This window comes from Narcine bancroftii, chromosome 4 (genome assembly GCF_036971445.1).
Source record: "Narcine bancroftii isolate sNarBan1 chromosome 4, sNarBan1.hap1, whole genome shotgun sequence".
NCBI classification, from domain to species: domain Eukaryota; kingdom Metazoa; phylum Chordata; class Chondrichthyes; order Torpediniformes; family Narcinidae; genus Narcine; species Narcine bancroftii.
The window spans coordinates 23,748,338-23,776,225 of record NC_091472.1 but is presented as its reverse complement, the minus strand read 5'-3'; the positions used below and the strand labels follow the sequence as shown (position 1 = coordinate 23,776,225).

The window sequence follows — 27,888 nt, the reverse complement described above, 5'->3', positions numbered from 1 at the left end:
GGTTCACCTGCACCTATTTCAACCAAGTTTACTGCATTTGGTGTTCATAATGTGGCCTCCCCTGCAGTGGAGAAGCTGGGCATAGACTAGGCGACTATTTGCAAAGCACTTGCACTCTGTCCACAGCGGTCATCTGAGCAATTGCATGTCATATTTCCTCTCTTTCCCATTCCTGCACTATACCTCTCTGTCCTCAGCCTTCTTAATTGCTATGCAGAGGCCAAATGCAAGCTGGAAGAGCACTATCTCGTCTTGCACTTTGGCAGCTTACAATAGTATGAACATTGAATTTTCCAATTTGAGGTTGCCCTGATGTTCTCCATTTTCACACATCCACCTGTCCCAGTGTTTTCTTCATCCATTGTTCATCTTTCCCATGTTCGCCCTCTCTCCTTCTCCCTTGCCTGGTTCCATCTGCCCATCATCTCCTTTCCTTCCAATCATCCACCCTTGCACCTCATTTTCTGATCTTTTTGTTCACCTTTTAGAACCCTGCTCCCTATCCCTTTTCCAATCCCTCCCTGGTTCCATCATTCCCACTCCATCTGCGACCATCTATCGCCTCCAGCCTCTGTCCTACCTCCCCTTCTTTGACTCCATCTGCTCATCATCTGTGCCCCATCTGGGTTCACCTATCCCCGACCAGCCTCGATTCCACTCCTTGTTTGTATAACTGCATGTTGATAGTATTTTCTTTTTGCTCAGGGACTCTACCCAAAACGTCGACCTACGGATTTTGCTTCCACCGATGTCGCTAGTATCCCCAGTATTCTGTTTTTGGTTCTGTGAATTCTTTAAAAAATGTGCAATCACTCTTTAGAATTCAGAGTAAAAGATGTAGCTTCAGTAAAGCTGGAGCGAGGACACCATTTATTGCCATGTACCTTGGACTGCTGCTCTGTATCTTTATTTGTCCATTTCTCTGGGTAAAACTTTGTACTAATCTGCCTGGCTCCTCAATTGGGTGTGTTGTCTTTGTTCCAATTCTGTCTTCATTATGGTCCTCCTGTCCTCCTTTGTGTGAATGCGCTTGAAGTGCTCTAATCTATAAGACTATGGACAAAAGAGAATAGGGATAAAATGGAGAATTCTTTCAGATCTGCCTTGGATGTAATGGACTAAATATTCTCCTTTCCCACCTCATGAATGGGAGTGGGGGGTGGGGGATGTAGTGGCCTGAATATCTTGCTTCTCTTCCTCATGAATATTGGGGGGGGGGCATGTAGTGGCCTGAATATCCTCTTTCTGAGCTTCATGAATGGGAAAGGGGTAAAAGTCAATCTCCTGTCTTAAATTCCTGCTTAACATTTCCAGTTAAGGAGGGCTAAAGTACAAACACATGTAACCAGAGATATTCTATCTTTCAAAGTCGGATCTCAAAACAGTGAATTTTAAACTTTGCATTCTTTTTTTTCTCCTCAGTCAGTTACTAAGTGGCTCTGACAGAAGTCCTCCCAAAACTGCCAATGAGACCTGTTTGCAAGTTGAGATGCTGCTCTGGAAAGCACAAATGACCCACGTTATTTGATACTGTTAGAAGGACCATGGGATCAATTAACATTGGAAAGGCCGCAACACTGAATGAACTATTACACGCGAGCATTGACACTATCGGTAAGTGTGCTGAGCGGGAGATGTTGCTTGTTCATGAAAGGTTCAATGTAAACAGATTGTTATTTGCTGACAAGCTCTAATCTTGGAGTACAGAGTTAAGGAAAGCCTTTCTTTGGTAAATGCAAGTGTTTTCCTGGTCTACCAAGGACCGTGAAATCTTGCCATTTTAAATCTGGCCCTTTATATAGTAAAGCTCCTCATCCAGAATTCAAGCAACTAGCAACCTCAAACAATTGGCCAAAAATCAATAATAATAAATTAATTGATTAAATTAAAATAAATAAAACATTAAATAAAAGTTTAAAATTCTAAAGTTAAACGTTCTCTGAATCAACACATAAACCTTAGGTGAAGATGAGAGCAAATATTCAGTCAGCGGAGTGTCTTGGCCGGGCTTTGCCTGTAGCAGCTGTTTGAATAAAATTGAAAAAAAATGGCATGTCGTTTGCCATTGGGGTGACTCTCTTAAAGTGTCTCCTTCTCCCTTTTTCTTTATTAGTATATTATTAAGTATATTGGTAAGGCTTTATCTGTAAATTTGAAGGGGGGTGTCAATTATGATGTTACTGTTTGTCTTTCGGGCAGCTCCGTGGAGGGGGAGGAACCTGCAGATGCAGCGACGGTTAAATGTTTTCAAAGAATGTGATTGAAAATAAAGTAAAATGTTTTAAGGCTTATATGTTCATGTAAGTTTGTTCAGTGTAAGTACAGTATAGTATTTTAAACTGTTCATGAAAAGTGCACTTATCCTGCATCTACTGTACCTGTAGGTGCTGGACACCAGGGGTTTTTACTCTATTGTACATTATTTCAAGCGCTCACTTTACTCCAAGTCTTCAGGTGTTAAGGTATAACAACAGCCTAAGTAATTGGCTCTAGAACAGACATTGAGAGGCTTGGTGAGGCGGGGGTCGGGGGTGGAGAAATCAGCTGGTCAGGTAGTGTTCTTCGAAAGAAATAGATAATCAAGGCCAGGACACTTAGTGAACCCTATTTCTTCAGCCATCATCTCAATGTGTGTGCCATGGTGATTGTGGAAAAACTCTGTACGCTCTCTGTCAACTGTCAGTAACGCTAAATGATACAGAGGAGGTCGTTAAAAGCGGAAGCAATCAATGGAGGTGGTGTCTAAGTGTTGTTTTGTCCTTTTGATGGCAACGACAAAATTAATTATTGGAAGCAACATCTCTTGACCTCTAAGTATTTGCCTAACTTGCAATTTTTGTTGATGGCGCAGTTAGTGTTGAGGTTAGCGCAATGCTATTACAGCATCAGTAAACTGGGTTTGAATCCAGTGGTGTCTGTAAGGAGTATGCACGTTAACCCCAGGACCCCCTGTGTGGGTTATCTTCGAATGCTTCTGGTTTCTCCCATTCTCCAAACATATACAGCATTTGTAGGTTAATTATAGCCAATGTTTCAGGTTATGTATCTTTATCTTTGCTATTTTAGGTTAATTAGTGTATTAGGGCAGCACGGGTTTGTGGACTAGAAGGGCCTGTTGCCATGTTGTATCTCTAAAATTAATAAAGATATTTTCTTTTCCATAGTTCATCTGGAAGTGAATCAGGTGAGATTGCAATAAAAGGAAATGCCAAAGACGGACAGGTCGACTAAATGAATGTTATAAATATTCTCTTGGTGAAGGCAAAAGAATCAAATGCGTTAATAGACATTGTGAGAGAATAACTTGCAGAGATACAGAAAAATAGAGAGGGCCGCTGGGAAATAATGGGATATTCTGTGTTATAATGCAGATGTTGCTCATGTTTTGAGATGAGGAACCCCTGCGGAAGCATTAGAAAGCTGATAGCATTATTTTAACATGACAACAGGGGAATTAAAATTCAATCGATTAAGTAAACTGGAATAAAGTGCTAATATCTCTTAAAGTCATTCATTAATAGCCAATTCCATCTTGTAGTTTGCAAGGTTTTATATTTTTTGGCTGGAAATCATATACAAGTTGAATAAGGATATTTTTCCTTTAAAACAACCTCGTAAGCCTGGCTGGGTTTTATTCCAATCCAACCACCACATTGTCATTTAGCTATTTGAAGCTTCTCTGACATGTTTTCTATCCAACACTTTTTTTTTCATTATTCCCATATCCTAAATGCCAAAATCTTTGTTTCAAATGCACTCAAAATCTAACCCAGGGTAGAAAATTCCAAAGATTCATTCCTCTCTCCCTCTCTCTCTCTCTCTCTCTCTCTCTCTCTCTCTCTCTCTCTCTCTCTCTCTCTCTCTCTCTCTCTTCTCTCTTTGAAGAAATTTCTTGTCTCAATTCTGCTTCCATCATTAATCCTTTCAATCTTTTAATGCACCTCGCACCTTCTTTCTAAAAACCTTGCCCAGCTGTATAAGATATTTCTATCCTGGTAAAATGATGCTGACTGTCTACCCTATCAATGCTTTCAGAATTTTTAAAACTTCTCTAAGGTCCCTGCTCTACATCTGTACGCTCCAGAAAAAACAACCCATCTTTGTCCAAACTTCTCCTGATAGCACATACTCTCTAATCCAGGCAGCATCCTGGTAAATCTCTTCTGTTCCCTTTCCAAACCCTCCACAACCTTTCTGTCATGAGGTGGACAGTTATCCACACAATAATCTGTGGACTAACCAAGGTTTTACAGAGCTGCAATGTAACTTCCCTTCTCTGAGGGTAGATGTGGTCTACATGGATTTTAGCAAGGTATTTGACAAGGTCCTGCATGAGAGACTCATTCAGAAAGTCATGAGGCATGGGATCAGTGGAACTTTGGCTGTGTGGAAAATAAATTGGCTTGCAGGAAGAAAGCGGAAAGTAGTGGTGGAATGAAAGTATTTTGCCTGGAGGTCGGTGTCTGGTGGAATACCACAAGGATCTGTTCTGGGACCCCTGCTCTTCGTGATTTTTATAAATGACCTCGATGAAGAGGCAGAAGAATGGGATGATATGAGGATTGGAGGTGAAGGTTGTCGAAGGTTACAAGTTGGGCGGAAAAGTGGCAGATGGAGTTCAATCTGGAACAGTATGAGGTGATGCATTTTGGAAGAACAAACCATAAAGTTGAGTTTAGGGTTAATGGTCAGTTATTTAAGAGTGTGGATGAACAGAGGGGCCTTGGGGTCCAAATCTATACATCCCTCAAGGTCACCACACAGGTTGATAGGAGAGTTAAGAAGGCCTATGTAATGCTGGGCTTCATTAATAGAGGGATTGAGTTCAAGAGTCGAGAGGTCATGTTGCAACTCTACAAATTTCTGGTGAAGCGACACAGAGTATTGTGTTCAGTTCTGGTCACTTCTTTATAGGAAGGATGTGGAAGCTATGGAGGGGTGCAGAGGAGAATTACCAGGATGTTTGTTGGATTTGAAAATAAGCCTTATGATCCAAGATTAACAGCGCTGGGACTTTTTTTCTTTGGAGCATGGAAGGATAAGAGAGACTTAATAGAGGTCTCTAAGTTTATGAGAGGCATAGACAGGGTAGGCAGCCAGCGCCTGTTTCCCAAGGCAGAAATAGAAAACACCAGAGGACATATGTGAAAAGTGAAGGGAGGGAAGTTTAACAGAGACATCAGGGTAAATTCATTTAAGCAGAGAGTTGTGGGTGCCTGGAAGGCCTTGCCAGGGATGATGGTGGAGGCTGAAACATTAGGTGCATTTAAGGGACTCTTAGACAGGCACATGGATGGAAGAAAAATAGAGTGTTATGGGATAGGGAGGGTTTAGTACTATTTTTTAAGGAATATATGGGTTGGTACAGCATTGAGGGCCAAAGGGCCTGTACTGTGCTGTAATGTTCTATGTTCTATGCTAACCACAATGCCCTAATCAATGAAGGAAAGTAATCTGTATGCCTTCCTGCATAGTCATCTTCAAAGAGCTATGACCCCCGCCCCGATCCTTCTGCACATCAATGCTTTTGAGTGCTGCATAATTGTATACGTTTGACCCGCCCCCCCCCCCCCCCCCCACCCACAGTGCAACACCACACCCTTGTCCAGATTAAGCTCCATCTGCCATTTCTTTACCCATATCGGTAACTAATTGATAGTCTGTTGTAATCTTTGACAGACCTAAACCACTGTCTACAACTTCACCAACCTCTGTTCATTTGCAAATTTATGAACCCATCCACCTACTTTTTCATCCAAGCCATTTATGCATATCACAAACAACTGGAGGACCAACACTGATCCATGCAGAACACCATTGATAATGGGTCTCCAGCGTGGGTAGAATCATTCACTACTACCCTCTGTCTCTGTAGATAAGCAAATTCTGAATACAAACTATCCGTCCACCATGGATCTTACATATCGTTGCATTCTGGATCAGCCTTATGGATAGTGTAAACGGGTTATATTAGTATGGTTATGGATAAATAATTTCTTTAAAAACTAATAAATCCCCCAGCCTAACTATAACATATGTAATTAAAGTCTGTTATATTTCCAACCAGCCCACAGAAAAACTTAGACACAAAACACACAAGACTAACAAAACTTCGATTTCAACCGAAGCAAAGATCAGAAACAAAATTCAGTTATTTTGGTAAACTGAAGCCAAAAGATCTTTGAGAGAGAGAGAGAGAGAGAGAGAGAGAGAGAGAGAGAAAGAGAGAGAGAGAGAGAGAGAGAGAGAGAGAGAGAGAGAGAGAGAGAGAGAGAGAGAGATGCTGCAGAGAGAGGAACCACTGGCTTGGTCCAGATCCTTCTGGCTGCCTTTGGAATGTTCATCCCTTTTAAAATTCCCAACATTCTGAACTGCCTCTGCTTGGGCCTCCTTCCACTTCACAGCCTCATGCAGTGGTGGTTTGTCTTCCAAATCCAGAAATTTCTAGATCATCTTCTGCACATCCCCAGTCCATCTTCCACTCTCTCAGCAGTCCACCTTCACCTTGGCTCTCTAAGGAAAACTGTCACTTTCCAACACAAAACCACACAACACATAGGCCAATATACAACAGAATTCTGTAACACATCCCCTGCTAAAATAAATTGATCCACAAGAACAATTTTTTTTTAACAATTAATGGAAGTATTACAGAAATAAAATAAAATAAAATAAATAAACACTCCATTTTTTACAGTAAGTATGTGATTAGATTCATATCTACCCAGATTAACATCTTGACAAACAATCTGCTATTACCTTATCTGTCCCCTTTATGTGTGTAATAATTAAATCATACTTTTGTAACATTAAGCTCCAGTTCAATAACCATCTGTTCTTATTTTCATTTTAGACAGAAAAACTAATGGGTTATGATCAGTATATATTATTAATGGTTTTTGAGTAGTACAAATATACACATCAAAATGTTACAACGCTAAAACAAGCGCTAATAACTCCTTCTCAATAGTCGATTAATTTTGTTGATGGTCGTTAAACTTTTTTGAGAAGTACGAAATAGGATTATCTTCTCCATCACCATCCTTCTTCTGTAACAGTACAGCACCAACTGCTTCTTCACTGGCATCCATGGCTAAAGAGAATGGCTTTTCAAGGTTAGGGGACACAAGTTCAGGCTGATGACATAAAATGGCCTTTAACTTCAGAAACGCTTCCTGGCATGCATCTGATCCAGATAAACTTTTTTTTCTTTCCAAGTAGTTTTGTTAATGGGAGTGTAATTTCTACAAAGTTTTTACAAAATCTATTATAGTAGCCAATCATACCTAGAAATCTCCGAAGAGCTTTCTTATTACCAGGGACAGGGAACACAGTGATAGCCAATATTTTGCTCCAACCGGTGCCACCTATCCCTGTCCTACCACATAACCCAGATAAATTAGAGTGGCATGTCCCAACTCACTCTTGTGCAAATTCACTGTGAGGTGCGCTTCCACCAGTCTCTGAAATAACTGCTCTAATTCAAGCATGTGTTCTTCCCATGTATCTGTACTAATTACCAAATCATCGATACAGGCTACTGTGTGCTCTAAACCCTGAATTACTGCATTAGTCATTCTCTGAAATGTGCCAGGTGCATTTTTCATCCCAAAAGGCATAACATTATACTCATACAATCCCGAAGGTGTAACAAATGCAGAAATCTCCCTGCCTTTCTCTGTCAAAGGAATACTCCAGTATCCTTTTAAGAGATCAATCTTTGTAAGAAATTTAGCCTTCCCCACCTTATCTATACAATCATCTATTCTGGGAATAGGGAATGGATCAGTCTTTGTCACAATGTTTACCTTTCGATAATCTGTACAAAACCTAATTGAGGCACCAGAACACAGGGTGAACTCCAATTTGAACTTGATTTTCAGATGATGTCATTTTGGAGCATATAATCCACCTCTTGATCCAACAATCTGCTCTTTTCCTGATTAACTCAGTAAGGATGCTGCTTAATAGGCTTAGCATCATTGACCTCCACATCATGACAAGCCACAGTAGTTCTTCTTGGAACATCTGGGAATATATCCTTAAATTTCATAAGTAATGTCTTCATTTCTTCCCTTTCTGATTTAGTCAAATGCATTAACTTGGTGTCTAAGTTTTGCAAAACTATAGAATTTTCCAGCCTGTGGCTTATCACTTTCTGTGCTCCATGACCTTCCACAAAACTTATCTCCTCTTTACTTTCCTCTATAACTAGCACCTTAGTTGGAATTCTAGTCTCCTTCTTAGTCATTTTCTCAAAGTAAGGTTTAAACATGTTCACGTGACATGTCTTCAACGATCAGGTGTCTCAATGACATAGCTGACCTGGCTAATTTTTGATCTCACCTTATATGGTCCTGAAAACTGAGCTCTCAAAGGGTTTGACTGCATTGGAAACAAAACTAATACTTTGTCGCCAGGTTTAATGTCCTTCATTTTTACTTTTTGATCATACCGAATTTTCATTTTCCCCTGAGCAGTTTTTAAATTTTTCCTTGCCATCTCGCAAGCCTGATATAATCTGTTATTAAATTTGAAAACATCATCCAACAGATTTGATTGTATATCATTATGTATCCACTGTTCCTTCTACAATAGTAATGGAACCTTGACTTCATGACCAAACACCAACTCAAATGGACTAAAGCCAAGAGACTCCTGAGTTGCCTCTTTAACAGCAAACAATAAAGATGTTCCATCTTGAACAAAGTGACACAGTTTCAATTTTCTGGTTAGACAGAATCTTATCTCTTATCCCAGCAAGATCATGATCATGCTCTTGTCTAGCTATTAATTCTTCTCTTGACAACAGCAAAGCTAGATCCTTAGGTTTGTCCTCAATGCTTGCCTCCACTACAGGATCATCACAGATTTTCTCTACCTCTACCTTTTTTCTAGACATGGCTCTAGTAATGGCACACACAGGGTATATTTCCAAATCCTTTTCAGACTCATAAACCAATGGCTTACTTGTGAGTTTCACCACAGGTATGACTTTACCCTCTGCTAAATAATTTCTTAACAAAAGAGAAACTCCATCCACGGGCAGACTTGATCTTATCTCTATTGTAACCAGGCCATTAACTAAGTCTGATTTCATCACTATTCTATGCAAAGGTATAGGCTCTGCTTCACCAGCATTGCCTTTAATTAAAGTCACATCTCCAGTATCGGTCTCCTCACCAAAATTCAAAACGTTGCTTAATACAAGCGATTGGGTTGCTCCAGTATCCCGCAGGATTTTAACTGGCACTTGATTGGATCCTTCTTTAACCAAAATGAAACCTTCAGTCATGAATGGTTTAACTTTCTCACTCTGAACACAAGCAGTTGGTACCACCCCTTTCTCTTTCTTCCTTTTCAATATAGGACAATTTGCTAGTATGTGTCCTGGCTTCATACAATAGTGGCAAATAACACTCAAAATTTTTTCCTTCACCAATTTCTCTTCCTCTCTTCCTTTAACCTCACTTCTAGATTTTCTTTCTTCTCTACTTGGATTATCAGCAATATTCCTTTGAAAGATTTTCCTTGTTGTCCACTTAGACTCATGAGTTAAAGCACATCCCTCTGCGAATTTAGCCAATTCTTGCCAAGTTTTGATATTTTTCTCTGCCAAGTACACTTGAATTTCGTGATGAACACAATTTTTAATCTCCTCAATCAGAATGATTTCCCTCAATAAATCAAAGTTATTTTCTACTTTCATTGCGGCACACCACCGAACAAAACACACAACCTTCCTATAAGCAAAATCAAGGTAAGATTGGGTCCCTGCTTTTTTTAAACTCATGAACTTTTGTCCAAAAGCCTCTGGGACTAGTTCATAAGATCGGAGTATAGCCTGCTTTACAAATTCATAATCAACTGCTTGTTGTACCGTGAGACATGAATACACCTGTTGGGGTTTTCCTTTAAGAACACTTTGTAGCAGGAGTGACCACTGGTCTGGTGGCCATTTTAAATTTACAGGTACTTTCTCCAAATGCTGAAAATACTGGTCTATTTCAGCTTTCTCAAATGGAGGAACTAACCTCACTTCTCTACTGACCAGAAACCTCTCCTCCTGACCAGCACATGGGTTTTGGGATTCTCCCTCTCCTTGCATTAGGGTCAGCTTTAATTTATCTAGTTCTAACTCATGCTTCTGTTCTTTCTCTCTCTCCTCCATTTCTGCCTGTCTTACTGCTTCCCATTCAGCTTTCCTTTCTGTCTCTCTTTTTTCCTCTAACTCTAGTTTTCTCAAAGCCAACTTTACTTCCTCTGAAGTTTTCTCCTTTGGAAACTGTTCTAATGCAGTTTCTTCAAATACCCCCTTTCCTACATTGTGCATAACAATCTTTTGGACAATTTTCATTTTTTTCATCCCAGTTCTTACTGTAAGAAGTTTTAACTTGCCAACTATAATCATCAGTTCTGACTTTTTAGCCATTTTTAAATTAACCGCTGAAGGGTTCGCTATGAACTGGTCAATATTCATAGTTGCTGGGGTTTTTTTTGCTGGTGATTTATACACTCACCGTTTATTTTTAATTTCAAGCTGGAGGTTGAGTCAAACTCAGACGACTGATAACTAAGCACAAGTGAATTGCCCCTAAAGCTTCCAAATTGGTTTGATCCTGGATGATGCCCCCAAATGATGTTACAAGATCAAACCAACAACCACAAAGAAGACATATCACACAGGGGTAAAGATGAACAATTACTTTATTAACAAAAATTCACCTTCAAACTTTAATTCAAAATCCCTCCCTTCTATAATAATGCCCACTGGTTATTATGCAAATTTCTATAACAATGTAAAGCTAATAAATTCCCCAGCCTAAATATAACATATGTAATTAAAATCTGTTATATTTCCAACCAACCCACAGAAAAACTTAGACACAAAACAAACACAAAACACACAAGACTCACAAAACTTCAATCTCAACCGAAGCAAAGATCATAAAGAAAATTCACTTTGTTTGGTAAACTGAAGCCAAATGATCTTAGAGAGAGAGAGAGAGAGAGAGAGAGAGAGAGAGAGAGAGAGAGAGAGAGAGAGAGAGAGAGAGAGAGAGAGAGAGAGAGAGAGAGAGAGAGAGAGAGAAAACAAAATTCAAAGTTGTATTGTGTTGCTTGCAGAGAGAGGAACAATGGCTTGGTCCGGATCCTTCTGGCTGCCTTTGGAATGTTCATCCCTTTTAACATTCCCAACATTCTAAACTGCCTCCCAGACAATGACTCTGCTTGGGCCTCCTTCCACTTCACTGCCTCATGCAGTGGTGGTTTGTCTTCCAAGTCCAGAAATTTCTAGATCATCTTCTGCACATCCCCAGTCCGTCTTCCACTCTCTCAGCAGTCCACCTTCACCTTGGCTCTCTAAGGAAAACTGTCACTTTCCAACACAAAAACACACAACACAGGCCAATACACAACACAGAACTCTGTAACACCAGGGTCAAAGGAAAAAAAGAACAGGAGTTTTCTCTTTTGGGAGAGAGAGAGAGAGAGAGAGAGAGAGAGAGAGAGAGAGAGAGAGAGAGAGAGAAAAGTCAGTTCTACGGTAGCGGTTGATGTTGCAAAGTGGCAAGCTGGCAGGCTGGTTGAAAAACCCCATTTTGAAGATGGGTTGTGAGTTCTGAGTTCAGCCTTTTCAAAATCCTTGTAGTCCTTACAAGAGGACTAGAGTGTTTCTCCTGAAATAAGAGAAACAAGAGGAATTCTGTGTGACCTTAAAGAAGAGGATATCATTTGGAAACCCATGATGGGGCAGGTTTCTTCAGCACAACACTGAAGTGACTGATTGAAGGAAATCAGTTTGTGCATGCCCAACGAGCAACAAATATCTCTCTGACACCAACAACAACCTTCTTGAGCGGTAACCATTTAACTTTAAGCACCAGAGCCTGGTGAATGTTCGTCAATGTTAAATTCTGTGCACAATGTAAGAATTGCCTGATACCCGTGAACTTGGAGAAGTGAAAAGTGGACTGTGAAACGAAGAACTTTCCTGAACATATACACATTGGATACACATGTGCTTAGAATTAGAAGGGGGATAAGTTAGGTTAAGTTAAGTCAATAGTAATGTTAAAGTTTGATCTTGTTATTATGTTTAAAGAAAATTAAAAGCAATTCTGTTCAAGTAACCATTGACTTTGTGAATATCTATTGCTGCTGGGTTTTGGAGTCCTCTGGGATCGTAACAATAGTCCTTTATAGTAAGAGGATTCACGGACTAGAATAAAGACAATTTACTGCAACTGCAAATGATCCTTGTGAGAGACTACATCAGGAATACTGGGATACAGGACTGATCTCTTATGAAGAATGTGATTGTGAGAGAGGGGGTGCAGTGCAGATTCACCTATTTGATTCCGTGGACAGAGAATCAGATTATGAGGAGAGATTAAGCAGACTGATCTTGTACATCCTTGAATGTGAAAGAATGACAGAGAGAAAAAAAATCAGGTCTTCACTTTGAAATTCCAGAACAATGATAATTGAAATTCTCAACCCAAGAGAGCTGAGGGTATCCAATTACTGAGTATATTCAAGACAGAAGTCTTTTTTTGATTTTTAAGAGAATCAAAGGATAATGGATTATTGCAATAAAATGGCCTTTTACTAAGATATAAGATCAGATACAATCTTTCCAGATGGTGGAGCAGGTATAAAAGACTGTTATGGCTGTCTTAGGCTGTCTAAATTTCTTAATTTCTTGTATGAGAGCCATCTAGTATCTATATTTTGCGTTAATTAAGATGAGAGAAAGATCAACCTTAGTCCTCCATTGTCATTCAGGCACATTTGACTCATTCTATAATTTTGTATTGTCCTTTGAAACAACAATAATGACTTTGAGCCGAGCAAACATTTAACTTTCTTTCGGCTTCACTCCAAATATCTGGGAGTAGAGGTATTGTAGCTAATGCAGACCCAGGAAGGTACGAACATGAGAAACAACTGCAACTTAAAGCAATGAGTAAAATACTCCTTATATCCACAAGTGTGGTCAAATCTGCATCTATGGATCATTATGGAGGACTGTTTGTGAGCTATGGTGTTACCAGTTTTAAAATAGCTTTTAACTAATGGGTTCTAGGCTCAATGAATCCAGACAGACTACAGTTGTGGATGATCACAAAGAATGCCTGTTTGATTTTTGCGGAGATAGAGAGACTTCAGTTAAAAACCAGTGGAGAAAATACATTTAGCTAAAGGGAAAGTGTCCCATTTAGATCAGGGCTCCTTTGTTTCTCCAAAGCAATTACCACAACATTACTGATTAAATGTTCATAGCCCTCATTTCCAGAGAAATGCTCTCATTCCAGGACAACCTCCTACTCGATTATTCATTTGTTCTTTAGCTTTTTTATTGGTTCATTTTCATGTATTTATTTTTATTAAATTAGAACAAAGGAAAATATTTTTTACAACCGAAGACTGCTTTTTGCAACCATGGAATAGCAAGGAGCTTCAGAAACCAAAATCCACCAGATGCCCTTGAAATAATGTTGCACAGGAACAAATCTATTCACAGAAAGATACCACAGGCAGACATTCTTTGTTCCTGGTGGGATAAGGATGCAATCACAGAATCACAATGGCCTTTATCTTATTGCACACACTGTAGGAGTTGCTGCACATGAATTGGCAGTCAAATTTATTGCAATTCTAAAGTCTTCTTTTCAAGAAAGCTTGATTAGTCCTTCTGCACTGTGGGACACCTCTGAGGTTGTGAAAGATGCAATAGAATAACTTCACTCCATTGGGAAGCTTCTAAAAGGTGAAGTCCAATACAGAAGATCACCAGGAAATAGGAGCAGGGCTTTTTTACCCAACCCATCAATCCTGCCGCTCCAGTAAGTGTGATCATAGCTGCTCTGGACCTGACCTGTCCACATTCTCATAGCCCTTAATCTCTTGATCTATCAAAAATCTATCTATCTCTATGTTATATACTTCTTCTAATGAGCAGGACTCCACAACTGTTTTGGGAAAAGAATTCCAGAGTTTCAGCACCATTTGTGGAAAAATAAAGAATATATCTAACTCAGTTGTAAATTAATGGCAATTTGTGAGAATGTTTGAGAACACATCAGGGTGATGAGCTATCTCACTTATTCCTAGTCTGCACTAAGATTGGGTCTGTGATGGACCCGCTGGGTAAAATCGAGGCTTCCATGTCATAATGTGGCAGACATGGGCGGCACGGTTGGTGTAGCGGTTAGTGCATTGCCTTTACAGCGCCAGCGATAAGGACCAGGGTTCGAATCCCATGCTGTCTGTAAGGAGTTTGTACATTCTCCCCATGTCTGCGTGTGTTTTTCCCGGGGCTCCGGTTTCCTCCCACTGTTCGAAAATGCATGAGGTTGTAGGTTAATTGGGTGTAAATTGGGCGGCATAGACTTGCGGGCCGAAATGGCCTGTTAAAGTGCTACATTGTTAAATTTAAAAAGTTTTAAAAATAAAATGGGTTGGGGATGAATTTCTGAGAGTAGCCAAATTTGAGAAGGATTATTGCTGCTGCTCTCCAATGGTAGCGTTCCAGAGGTTTTCTCGATGGTGGGGAGAATTTTGCCTCTGATGTAGTAGGCCATGTCCATTACCCTTTGCAGGACTTTCCGCTCAGAGGTATTGATGCCCTCATACCAGGTGATTCAGCCAGTCCACGCACTTTTCACTACACATCTGCAGTAGTTTGCCAAGGTTTCCAATGTCATACCAAACCTCTACGAACTCCTGAGGAAATGGAGGCCTGGACATGCTTTCTTCACGAAGACATTAATATGTTGGGTCTGGGAAAGGTCTTCTGAGATAGTAACTCCCAGGAATTTAAATTTTCTCAGCCTCTCCATCTTTGATCCCCCAATGATCACTGGATTGTATACCTCTAGCTTTTCCTTCCTAAAGTCTACAATCAGCTCCTTGGTTTTGGTGTCATTGAGTGTGAGGTTGTTGTTGGTGCACCATTCAGCCAAGTTTTCAATCTCCCTCCTGCGTGCTGACTCATCACCCCTTTATATACAGACCAGTACTGTGATATCGTCTATACTTTTGTCAACAGTGATGTTGTCGTACTGAGCCAAGCAGTCATAGGTGTAAAGTGTGTAGAGCAGGGGACTAAGTATGTAGCTCTGTGGTGCCCTGTTACTGACGGAGATTGTGAAGGAGACATTCTTACCAATCTTTACCGATTGGGGTCTGGAGGTGAGTACCAGGCCTTGGAGTTTGCTAATCAGTTTTGTGGGGATCATGGTGTTGAATGCCGAACTGTGCATTCTGTTGTAAGAATCTTTGCTGTCCAGGTGTTCCAGGCTTTGTGCCTAGCCAGTGATATGGCATCTGCTATTAACCTGTTGCTGCAGTAGGTGGACAGGAGCTTATATGCTTCATCATCAGCCTCTCAAAAAACTTCATCATTGTGCATGTAAGTGCCACTGCCAGTAGACATTTAGGCAGATTTCCACATTCTTCTTGGGCACTGGTACAATTGAGGTCTGTTTGAAACAGGTAGGTTCTCATTTCTATTTAAAACTTTACAAGGTGAAGGATTGACTGCAATGTGTGTGCCTCTCTCTCTCTCTCTCTCTCTCTCTCTCTCTCTCTCTCTCTCTCTCTCTCTCTCTCTCTCTCTCTCTATGTGTGTGTGTCTGTGTGTGTGGCAAACGTGTCAATGCATACGTGGGGCAACATATAGTGTGTTATATTGCATATTTTGCACAAGTGCATTTGTTTTGTGTATTTGTGTGTGCGTGCATGTGTGTAAGCACTTTTGTATGCATTTGCATGTGGATATATGTATGTTTCTATGTTGTGTCTCTGGAGATGCACAAGTATTACCGTATGTGCAAGTGTGAGCCTTTATATTTGCCTGTGTGTCTCCACGTGTTTCTATAAGTGAATGCATAGGTGCATATGCTTGTGTGTATGTGTTTGTGCATTAAGTATGTGTGTATTTATGCATACACATGTTCACATATGTTCTACATATGTGAACTTGGATTTATTTGGACAGAAAACTGTAAATGGTTGTCCCCTGTTTGCTTTTTCAAAGCATCATGGGGTTCAATTCCCAGTTCTCATCCCTCCCCATTTTCGGTACCGTGAACCTAAGAGGTTTCTGTGCCTTTGTAGTTCTGCTTCTTGCGCACCCTGGCAAAAAACATCCCAGCTGCTACTTTTTGTGACAACAAATGTGCAGCTGGGCTCTCTATAAGGGTCTCAGCTGGCTGTCCCTGGGTGGATGGAATCCTTCAGAAGCCTCCGTGGAGATCTCTTGCTCTCCTAGTGATATTGACAAACTATTTTTTGGTTTTTTTTTCTCAGGAGGGGCTCTGAATCCTTCCACTTTAGTGCCCTTTCACTGCCATCAGAATCAGAATTTATTGTCATGAACAAGACATGAAATTCGGTGTTTTGCGTCAGTTTCATAGTGCAAACATTCATATTATAACCATCTTATAACATTACCCGTTGTCCTCGATGGAGTGAAGTTTGGTGCCTGTGATGTCGCAGGCCGGGCTAACAACCCTCTGAAGTTTATTCTTGTCTTGAGAGTTAGCGCCTCCATACCAGGCAGTGATGCAACCAGCCAGAATGTTCTCCACAGTAAATCTGCAGACATTTACGAGAGTCTTCGGTGACGTACCGAATCTCCTCCGACACCTCACAAAGCATACCCGCTGCCGGGCCTTCTTTGTGATTTAATCAACATGATTTCATCTCCAGGTCAGATCCTCGGAGATGTTGACACCCAGGAATTTGAAGTTCTTGACCCTCTCCACTACTGAGCCCTCGATGAGAACTGGGTTGTGTTCCCCTGATGTCCTCCTGAAGTCCACTATCATCTTCTTGGTTTTGCTGACATTGAGCACAAGATTGCTGTCGTTACATCATTCACTGAACTATCTATCTCCCTCTTGTACGCTTCCTCATTGCCGTTTGTGATTCTGCCGAAAACCGTGATATCATCGGCAGACTTGTAGATAGTACTGGAATTGTGCTTGGCCACACAGTCATAGATGCATAATGAGTAGAGCAATGAGCATCCTTGGGGTGCGCTTATATTGATAATCAGTGAAGAGGAGATGTTTGTTTCCAATTCATGCGGACTACGATCTTCCAATGAGAAAGTCGAGGATCTAGTTACAGATGGGGCACAGAGGCCTAGATTTTGTATCTTCTTAGCCACCACTGAGGGAATAATGGTATTGAAGGCCAAGCTGCAGTTGATAAAGAGCAGCCGTATGTATGAATTGCTGTTTTCGAGATGTTCCAGAGCTAAGTGGAGAACCAACAATATTGCATCTGCTGTGGAGCGATTGTGAATAGGTGAATTGCAGCAGGTCCAGATCTTTGCTTAGGTACGTGTTAATTCTGGCTACGACCAGCCTCTCAAAGCATAATACTCTTATCACTGCCATCAGAAACCGAATCAGTGTGGATCTCCTTGGATGAATCTCTCGGCTGTACTCCAGAGGATGCTTTAAGTGGCTTTCTTTCCGTTCTGTTTCTTTTCCACATATACTGCCTAGTTTGTGAACATCTAGTCAGCAGGCTGTTCAATGCACAATCTCTCTTCAGCTTTCAACACATATTTTCCACTCAAAAAGTGGAATTGGAGTCAGAACCTTGTTTGTTCCTTCCTCTTCATGCAAGTGTAGCCAAGCTCTAGGAATATTTGTTGCAATCATTTCACAACCTTCAACAATTGACTTCAGTAGATGTTATCTATTCGTCATCCGCTAGCTGTACTAAAGTCTACTCTAACCCATGCAGGTTAGTGTTGATCTTTTGTAAACGAGGGAGTGATAGCATCAGAGAGTCGATCAATGTATTTACTGTAAGTACCTGTGCTGTGTTTAACCTTCAGTTAAGGCATTCACATCCGATCATAAAGGAAGCATACGCAAGATGAGGGCATCCACAGGAATAATCATGCGTGAAAATGGTTTTGTACATAAATGGGCTCAGCCATTGATGAGGTTATTTCCAAGGACGTTATATTGCTGACTGACAGCATTAAATGACTGCTGTTAAAAAGAAAGCACTTCCAGTGTGAGGAAATAGGAAGTGTGGATCCTGATATAAGCAGGTTAATCTGCTTTTGGCTATTATCTCCATTCTGTGATTAACTCTCATGGACAAGTAAGATCTGTGTGTGTGTGTGTGTGTGTGTGTGTGTGTGTGTGTGTGTGTGTGTGTGTGTGTGTGTGTGTGTGTGTGTGTGTGTGTGTGTATGTGTGTGTGTGTGTGTGTGTGTGTCTGTGTGTGTGTGTGTGTGTCTGTGTGTGTGTGTGTGTCTGTGTGTGTGTGTGCGTGCACGTCTGACCTTCCCATCCACTTTCATCACCACATGCCTACCCACTTGGGTTTTCTTATCTCTTGGTTGACTTCTCCTCTCCCTTTCACCTCCCCTCCAACCTTACTTCTCACTATGCTTCCTTCATTTGGTTCTATCACCTGCGTGCCTCTGGCTCACCCGTCCCCTCTCACTTCTATATACCGGCTGCCTTTCTCTCCACTCTCAGTTCTAATGCAAAGTCTTGACTCAACACATGACCAATTCCTTTCTTTCCACAGATGCTGCTTGACCTGTTTATTTTTTGCTCCATATTGCAGCATGTGCTGTCTCATATCTCCATGGCTTACGATCTGTCAGCCCAAGCTTTTGAGAACTCGGGGATGGGTGGAGGAAGGTTGGGGTCATGGGTTGTGTAAGTAATGACCAGGGTCTTGCAGGCTTAATCTGAGAGAAAGGGAGTAATAAACCCGTGGGAAAGTTGAATGGTATTAAAATCACAGCTAAAGTAGAAATATTTTATCCCTTGCTAAGCATGCACAGAGTCCTTTAGTTCCCAATCAAGGACCTAATTTCTTTATTTAATTTATTCAGCATGTAAGTCTGCCTTTTCCAGACTGCTGAACCTGAACTCTTCCTCCAGATTCCACAGGCAGTTGTTGCTTGAAGCTCCAGTACAATACACAAATGTGCTGGAGAAACTCAGCAGGTCACACAGCATCCATGGATGTAAAAGGGTAGCCAATGTTTCAGCCCCTCATTGGAAAAATGGGTGGGAGCCTGACTAAAAAGGTGGGGTGAGGAGGAGAAGAGTGCAGGGATAAAGGGGAAGGGGGAGGAGCACAGGCTAACATGTAAGGGGTATTAGGTGAATATAGGTGGGAGGGTGGAACTAAAAGTTGAGAAGTGATGGGGAAGAGGGCAGAGGGCTAGGAAGGATACCTCTCTAATAGAAGGAAGGGAAAAAGTCAATGGCAGTCTCCAACCAGATCACATTAATATCGAACTCCAGAGATGGAATATAAGGTGCTGTTTTTCCAATTTGCCAAGAGTGGGCAGTACACGAGTCCATAGACCGACATGCTATTGTGGTAATGGTGTGTGGAATTGAAATAGTATGTCCTTGCTGTTGCAGTGGACAGATCAAAGGTGCACAAAAATGACAATCTCCCAGTCTGCGTCTGATGTAGAGGATGCAATAAATGACCCCTACAGATTCCTGATGATGGGCTCAAGTCTGAAACATTGATTTTCCTATGCTGTGTGTCCTGCTGAGTTTCGTCAGCACTTTTGTGAACTGCACTGTCCCTGGTCTTCCAAAAATTTTCTCAGTCTGACCATGAGGCCTGCAGTTACTTGGATTATCCCTTCCACCTATCCTAAATGAAGGATAGCTCATGTTGTTCCTTATTTTCAGGAAAGCAGCAGGAATTCCTTTCATGAGGAGTAAAATATAAAAGAAGGGATGTCATGATAAGGTTTATAAGGCACTGGCGAACCCCACTTGGAGGAATGTGAGCAATTTTGGGCTCCTCATTTAAGAAAGGATGTGCTGACGTTAGAGAGGGTTCAGAGAAGTTTCACAAGGAAAATTCAAGGAATGAAAGCATTATCATAGAGGGAGCATTTGACAGTTCTTGGCCTGTACTCTTTTTTTTTACACCTTTAGCCCTGGAATTAAATGAAGAAGAATATACATGCCCAACCCAGTCCCTCTTTAATTTCATACTTTCCTTGGCATTCAAATGTGTTTCTTGTAAAAAAGCGACATCAATTTTCATTTTCTTAATATACGCCAAGCCTTGCTTACGTTTGATCAGACTGTTTAAACCTCAAACATTAAAAGTAGCAAACCTCAACTTCGACATATCTACCTATTAGTACTAAATACCAATAATATCTTTATATGAAAACTCAAATCAACATATATCGGCCCTCCAATAGGAGAAAAAAAATCACAAATTAAAAGCTGAATGAAAATAAAAAAATTAAAAAAAAAAATCCCCCCCCCAAAAAAAACTACCAAAAGGTAGTAATCCCTAAACAAAAATTGGGTGTGGGTCACCCACCAGTGGCTGATGACTAGTAAAGAACTTAGAGCAACTTAGAGCAAATCTCTCCCTCCCCAGCCAAACAATGAATAACATCAAAATATCATAATAACATAAAAAGTAAAATAAGAATGAGAAAATTCTTCTATTCATCCAAGAGATTCCAAACTCGGAGATCCCATTTCAGAAGAAGTTGGACTCTTTCCATTCCCATTTCTCCCATTTCTGCCATTTCTTCCATTTCCAGAACAACCAGATATTTCTTTAGGAGACAATGGTGGACTACGTCTTTGTCCTCTTATATCGGCAAAAATCATTCTCAAAAAAAACGAAATTGATGGTCTCCATAAAACACCTTCAACACTGCCGGGTAGCGAAAAGTAGACTTATAACCTTTATGCCACAAAACTTCTTTAACTGGATTAAATCGACGTTGACGTTGAATGACCTCTTGACTCAAATCAGGATTAAAAAAAACTGCTATTCTGATTCAATAACGGAGTTTGTCGTTGTCTCGCATTTTGCACTGCCAGTCGAAGTATTGCTTCTCTGTCCAAATAATTCAAACATCGAATTATTACAGGTCTCGGTGGTTGACCAGGTGAAGGTGTTCTTAAAGCTCTATGAGCTCTTTCCAGTACCAAGCCTCCAGAAAAAAATTCTTGCCCTAATACTTGTGGGATCCAGTCTTTAAAAAAAATGAAGAGGATCTTGTCCTTCCATACCTTCTGACAAACCAACAATTTTCACATTATTCCTTCTTCTTTGATTCTCCAAGTAGTCTATTTTCCTCTCTAACTCCTTCTCACATTCTCCCAATTCTATAACTGATTTTTCAACCTTCAATACTTTTCTGTGTTAGAAACCACTTGCTGTTTACATTCCAAAAGAGCAGATTGAAATTTTTAAAAATCTTCACAAGATGCTTCCACACGTGCTTTAACTGTATTCAATTCTGAACTTATACTAGCATTCATTTGAGCCATCTCATTCATTAAAGGTTGAATGAAAGCATTTAACTGCATACATTGTAACTCAGCCCTGCTTTCTCTGACGTAGTGGCAGAACCAGGTAACTGCAGCTCCTGCTGCAAATCAACAAAAGGTATTTTAGAGGTTTTACTGCGGGTCTGGACTCCCAGCGACGGCACCCTGACTTCCTCAGGGGGTCGCCGCTGGTCTCACCCCGCAGCTCGTTGTTTTTGCGCAAAATCACGGAGGAAAGCGATATCTTCAGGTTGAAATGCTTCCTGATGCATTTCAAACAATGGAGTCGTCTTCCTGCGTGCTCCCTCCAGTAAAATCGAAAGGCTTCCAGAATCGGGATCCACTTCTTGGGAACATGCACCTTCCTCCAGAGAACGGGTAATTCCAGCACTATCCTTCACCTGGTGAGTAGTAGACATTTTTTTTCAGCTCCCACAGGCAGTCTTTGTGGTTTAGACACTGAAGAAATTAAACCTGAAGCTGTAACAAGTCATTTAGGCCCCAAATCTTCAGCACTTCGAAAATGTAACTTCTTCTCACTTGAGGTTTAATCATTTTACCATTAATGGCCATAATAGTTCCTCAATACTTTAAACTAAAATTTAAAGAGTTTAAACTTGAAAACAAAGAGTTAAAAAACGGGTACTTAAAAGTCCGGCCAGAGAGGTCAAGATTACACGTCTATACTCTACGCCATCTTGCCACGCCCCCTTCTTGGCCTGTACTCATTAAAATTTAGGAGAATGAGGGGAATCAAATTGAAACATTTCAAATCTAGAAACATGGCAGAATTGATGTAGAACATTTGTTTCCCATGGTGGAAGATTCCAGGGCAAGGGGGCACAATTTCAGGATTGAAGAGCATTCACTTAGAACAGAGATGCAGAGCAATTTGTTGAGCCAATTGGTGGTGTTATGTTGGTTCCTTGAAGAAGAAGAAGAACCCTACGTGGGTTTTAACGATGAAACTTTTTTTTTCTGAGCTGCTTGAACCCTGTTATGTTTGTTTCTTGAAGAAGAATCTTGTATGGTTTTAACGCTTAAACAAACTTTATTTTTGGAGCTGCTTGAACCGACAACACATTTGACTTCTGTCATAGTCTCCATTTTGTTCCTGTGCCAACTATGCGCATTGCCTACTGGGAAATGTAGTTCTTTACTATACACGCTTAATAACACATCTTTCCCCTTTTTAAAAAAAGCACAAACACAATACGATGTCTACATAACAAGGGAATCTACATTCCACGGCCAGTCTCTTTCCACTCTTTCAATCAGTCTCTGAGGTGGTTTAACAGTCCTTTCTGGTCTGTTATGTGTTTCCACCAGCGTATTGCTTACATTTGCTGTGCTAGTATTTGTGTCTTTCTGTGAACTCTGAGCAACATGTTCCTTTTCTCTGTGTGTTGGCCCCTTTTGCGTGCTGACAGGTGACATGTCACGACCATGGGTAGGAGCTTGTGGTCGTAGATCCATGAAGTTCCTTTTCAGAGATGTCCTTCCCTTTGGATCTGGTAGGAACGTGGATTTATTTCCTCTTGCACATATCCCTGCAGGGTCCACATGCCAGAATTATGATCTCGGATTTGCATTTGAACTCCAGGCTTCAGGACTGGTCGGCTTTTCGCAGTCTTACCACGATACTTTTTCTGTTTTATCTTCTCTTCCACTTTAGCCTGTTTGACCTTGTGTGCTCCTTTAGTACGTATGGGTCATATGTGTCGACCCATCAGCAATTGAGCAGGTGAAAGGCCATTCTGTAGTGGCACACTTCTGTGAATAGACTTCTGTGGAAATCCTCTCATCCATCATGCACTTTCTCCATGCCGGTCCTCACCAACTTGACAGAATTCTCTGCGAGGCCATTAGACTTTGGGTGATGTGGGCTTGATGTTATATGTCAAAAACCCCACAAGTATTGGCAAAGGACTCAAATTCACTGCTCAAAAATTATGCACCATTGTCTGATATCACATCAGAAGGAACTACATGTCTCGCAAACACATTTTACATGAAAGTGATAACCATTTTGTGGGATGTTGACTGCTGTGTTGCTACCTCTGGGTAATTGGAAAACTTGTCTGTTACTCTTCCCATTACATAACATAACATAACATAACATAACAATTACAGCACGGAAACAGGCCATTAGGCCCTTCTAGTCCGCACCAAACCAAACACCCCTTTCTAATCCCACCTCCCTGCACAATGCCCATAACCCTCCATCTTCCTCTCATCCATATACCTGTCCAACCTTTTCTTAAATAATACAATTGACTCCGCCGCCACTATTTCTCCCGGAAGATCATTCCACACAGCTACCACTCTCTGAGTAAAGAAGTTCCCCCTCATGTTACCTCTAAACCTCTGCCCCTTAATTTTAACTCATGTCCTCTTGTTTTAAACTTTCCTCCTCTTAACGGAAATAGTCTATCCACATCCATTCTGTCTATCCCTTTCATAATCTTAAATACTTCTATCAAATCCCCTCTCAACCTTCTACGCTCCAAAGAATAAAGACCCAATCTGTCCAATCTCTCCCCATACTCCAGATGCTTAAACCCAGGCAACATTCTGGTAAACCTTCTCTGCACTCTCTCCACTCTATTTATATCCTTCCTATAATTAGGCGACCAGAACTGCACACAGAACTCCAAATTAGGCCGCACCATTTATTACAGTCAAACAAATCTACTCCAACTTTGAAGTACGGCCTGTCTGGTACAGGGGGTGGTGTAAGCAGCTCAGCTTGCTGCTTTGGTCTATAGGTAAGGCATATTTCACATGAAGCAGTGATCTGGCTTATGTCTTGGTTCATTCTTGGCCAGTACATCACCTCTCAAGATCTATGTTTCCATTTTTCCTCATCAAGATGTCCTTCATGTATCTTCTGAGGCATTTCATTGCGTATCAACACTAGAGTCACGATCTGTTCCCTTTGAAGACTAGATCTTTCACAACTGACAGTTCATCTCTGCATGCCCAGTAATCCCAAATACCCATTGGACAGTCACTCTTAGCTGCCTGGACATCCTTTCGGCATTGTATGTATGAGCTCTTTCATTGTTTCATCTGTCTCTGTTACTTTCCTGATCTGCTCTATTCTATCCAGGGATCCTGGAAATGAGGTGATAATCATGTCAACATAGGCCTGTATCTCTGCATTAACCTTTTGGTCGCTCTTTTCTTTCTTGACAACTGCTCGAGACAGTGCATCAGCTGCAAACATGTATTTTCCTGGCATGTTGATAATTTTCACATCTTATTTCTGCAGCCTTATCAACGTGCACTGTACTCTCATGGGACAGTCATTCAGTGGGTTGGACATAATTGAGACCAATGGTTTTAATGTATTGATGGAACCTTTCACATGCATAAGTGCTGGGAAAAAGCTCTTTCTCTATCTGTATATAGTTGGCTTCTGCATTTGTTAGAGCCCTTAATACATAGGCCATGGTTGCCATGTGACTTCATGCTGTTGCAGTAGTACTGCTCCAAGGCCATGTCAAGATGCATCAGCCGAAATCCTGGATTATAAAATTTTAGTACTGGCTCTTCTGTTAGGACTTTTGATAGCCTGGAAACATTCTTCTTGCTCATGCGACCATATCCATTCATTTTTCTGCTCAAACAGTGACCTAAGTGGTGCTGACACAGTCAACAGACGAAGGATGAACTTAGCCAGATAAGTCACCATCCCCAAGAAATGTCTCACCTCCTCTTTGTTTTGGGGTCTCAGAAAATGCTCAATGGCTGTTCAGATATAACATCTCGTGTGAAGGTCAGTGTCTTTATGCCAAACTCACATTTCTCTTTATTTAATTTCAATTTAACATTCAAGCCTTAGTCACGTATCATGTTCAACCTTGATGGACCTCCATACAATGATGTCATTAATCATGGTCTCAAGTCCATGTATACTTTCAAAGATCATGTGGATGGTTTTATGATAGACTTCTGGTGCAGACAAGATCCCATATGGTCACCGAAGAAAGCAGTGTGGAGTATTGAAAGTGCATAGTCTTGAACTTGCCTCATCAGGTTTCATCTGCCAAAACCCCGAAGATGCATTGAGATTGCTAAACACTTTCCACTTGCAAACCTCCCATGTCAGCAATTTAAAATGCTCTCTCTTCATGGCTTTATTGAGATCTCTTAGGTCCAGATATATAGTCAATGCTCCATTCTTCTTTTGTACAATGACCAGTGAGCTGACCCAATCTGTAGGTTCTTAAATTTTCTGGGTGACTTTTCATGACTGCGAGTTCTTGTTTAAGTTTGTCTCTAAGTGGAAACGGAACTTTCCTGAATGCATTGACAACAGGAGCCACTGCCTCATTTACATGGATCTTGTGTACACCAGGTAAACATCCAAGCCCCTCAAAGACATTAGCGTACTCTTCCAAGTGTGCTCATCTTTGGTCTGTGAAGCCACTATGAAAACTCTTTTCACCAGGTTGAGCTCTTCACATGCACTCAGTCCTAATATTGACTGTACTCTCCTTTCTACAACCAGTAACTGTGACTTTAGATGCCTCCCTTTGTGTTTGAAGATCACCATGCAGCCCCCTTTTACTGGAACATTCTTTCCAGTGTAGCCTGTCACTTTAATATCACTGGATAAATTTTGCTCTTTATGGTGAAGGTCTTGTAATCATCTATAGATAACAGATCACTGTGATGCGGTGTCGAGCTTAAATGGAATTACTGACTCATTCACAGTCACTGGAACAATCCGTTCCATTTTACCAGCAGCAGCAGCAGTCTGTAGTGAATCCTCGAAGAATTCCTCCATTTCCTCATCCCCTGGGTGCATCTTTCTCTTGGTAGCCCCTGCTTTGCAGCACTTTTCAAAATGATTTTTCTTCCCACATTTATTGCAGGACTTTCCATAGCCAGGACATATATTTGGAATATGTCCACCTCTACACCTGCTGCATTTGCTGTTTGAGTCTACCTCTTTGTTTTGCTGTAGCTTTGGGAAACTTCTGGTGCTCTGCTTCTCTGTTTTCACTGCATGCACTGTGGTGTCTATCCTGTGCAGCTCCTTAGCTTGTGCTCGTGTGGTCTCTGCTGCCCTACACATATTCACGTTCTTTTCCAGAGTCAAATCTTTTTCATGCAACAGTCTTTCTCTAAGCCCATTTATCTGGGAATCTGCAAACTATTCTGTCTCTAATGAGTGAGTTTTTAAAATTTCCAAATTTTCAGTTTGTGAAACTCGGCTAAGTATTGGTTAAAGCTCATACCTTGTGCCTGGACACGGGAGAAAAACTTGAATCTCTCAAATGTGACATTTTTGCTTGGAACAAAATACTCCTCAAATTTTGTGTCAGAGTGTCCAACATAAAAGCTGTCTCATCAATTTGAAAACTGTTATAGATGTCCAAGGTATCTTCACCCATCACATGTAGAAATATGGACGCTTTCTGTTTTTCATCGGTCTCTCTTGCTCCTCCAGCCTCTAAACAAATCACTGTTGAAGCATTTCCAATTATGGGTTAGATTTCTGGCAAACTGCATTGGTGTGGGAGGACTTAACTTATCCATGACGGGAACTATTGCCTTTTCTTACTTACTCACACACACACTTTTGACACATGCTATGTTGGTTCCTTGAATAAAAACAATCTTGCATGGTTTAATGCTTAAACAACTTTATTTTTGGAGCTGCTTGAACCAACAGCACACTTGACTTCTGTCATAGTCTCCATTTTGTTCCCGCGTCAACCATGTGCATTGCCTACTGGGCAATGTAGATTTTATTATACCCACTTAATAACACAGGAATTTGTTGCCACAGATGATGTATTTAAGGCAGAGATTGATAAGATTTTGATTGGCCAGGGCATCAAGGCTTATGAGGAATCTGGGCAATGGGGCTAAGTGGGAAAATGCTCAAGATACAATGGGCTCAATAGCTATATTTGTCTTATAATCTAGGTCACTGCCAGCCAGTGCACCTCACAACAGTGGTAGAGGAATTACCAAGGGAACGTGCATATATTTTTATTTAGCTACCCACTTGTTTCTAATATGCTCGGGATTCTTCTCAATCTTACATTTTACTGATCAAGGATGATTTTTGTGATCAAATCTTTGATAACCTAGGTCATTATTGTGTTCAGAATAGGTTCGATGGATTCAATGAGAATTAAGCTTGGATTTTTGTAAACATATGGTGCCTACCACCCACAGGCACAGTAAACTGCCTAACTAAATGAGTACATATGCAGGAACTTGGTGTCCAATGTCACTGCTGCTTGGGATCCAGTTCGGGGCCAATGCACCCAACCCTCTGGAGCTGCCCATGGCCCTCAACCTGGAGCTCAGCAATGGCTGCAACTAATGAATACATACACTTGAACCTGGTCTCCAATGTTCCCATGGGGCAGGATCCGGGACAAGCCCTTCACATTTGGCCCTCTGGAGCTGCCCGTGGCTTGCAGACTGGATGGAGCAGCAAAGAGAGAGATAGCAAGAGACTCCATGTACTAGCCTTTTTCAATGCAGAACCCGTCTATGTGACCTGCGAGGACCAGTCATGTGACAGCCACAC

General features: G+C 41.0%; 1 protein-coding gene across 1 annotated transcript in view; it reads left to right on the top strand.

The window, feature by feature from the left end:
* The window catches only part of rasgrp3 (RAS guanyl releasing protein 3 (calcium and DAG-regulated)), a 146,313-nt gene that overhangs the window by 7,761 nt on the left and 110,664 nt on the right, over nt 1-27,888 (top strand). Inside the window, exon 2 of the mRNA XM_069930943.1 lies at nt 1,423-1,614. Coding sequence (XP_069787044.1) covers nt 1,545-1,614 — 70 coding nt within the window. The 5' untranslated portion in view covers nt 1,423-1,544. The remainder of the gene's footprint in view (nt 1-1,422; nt 1,615-27,888) is intronic.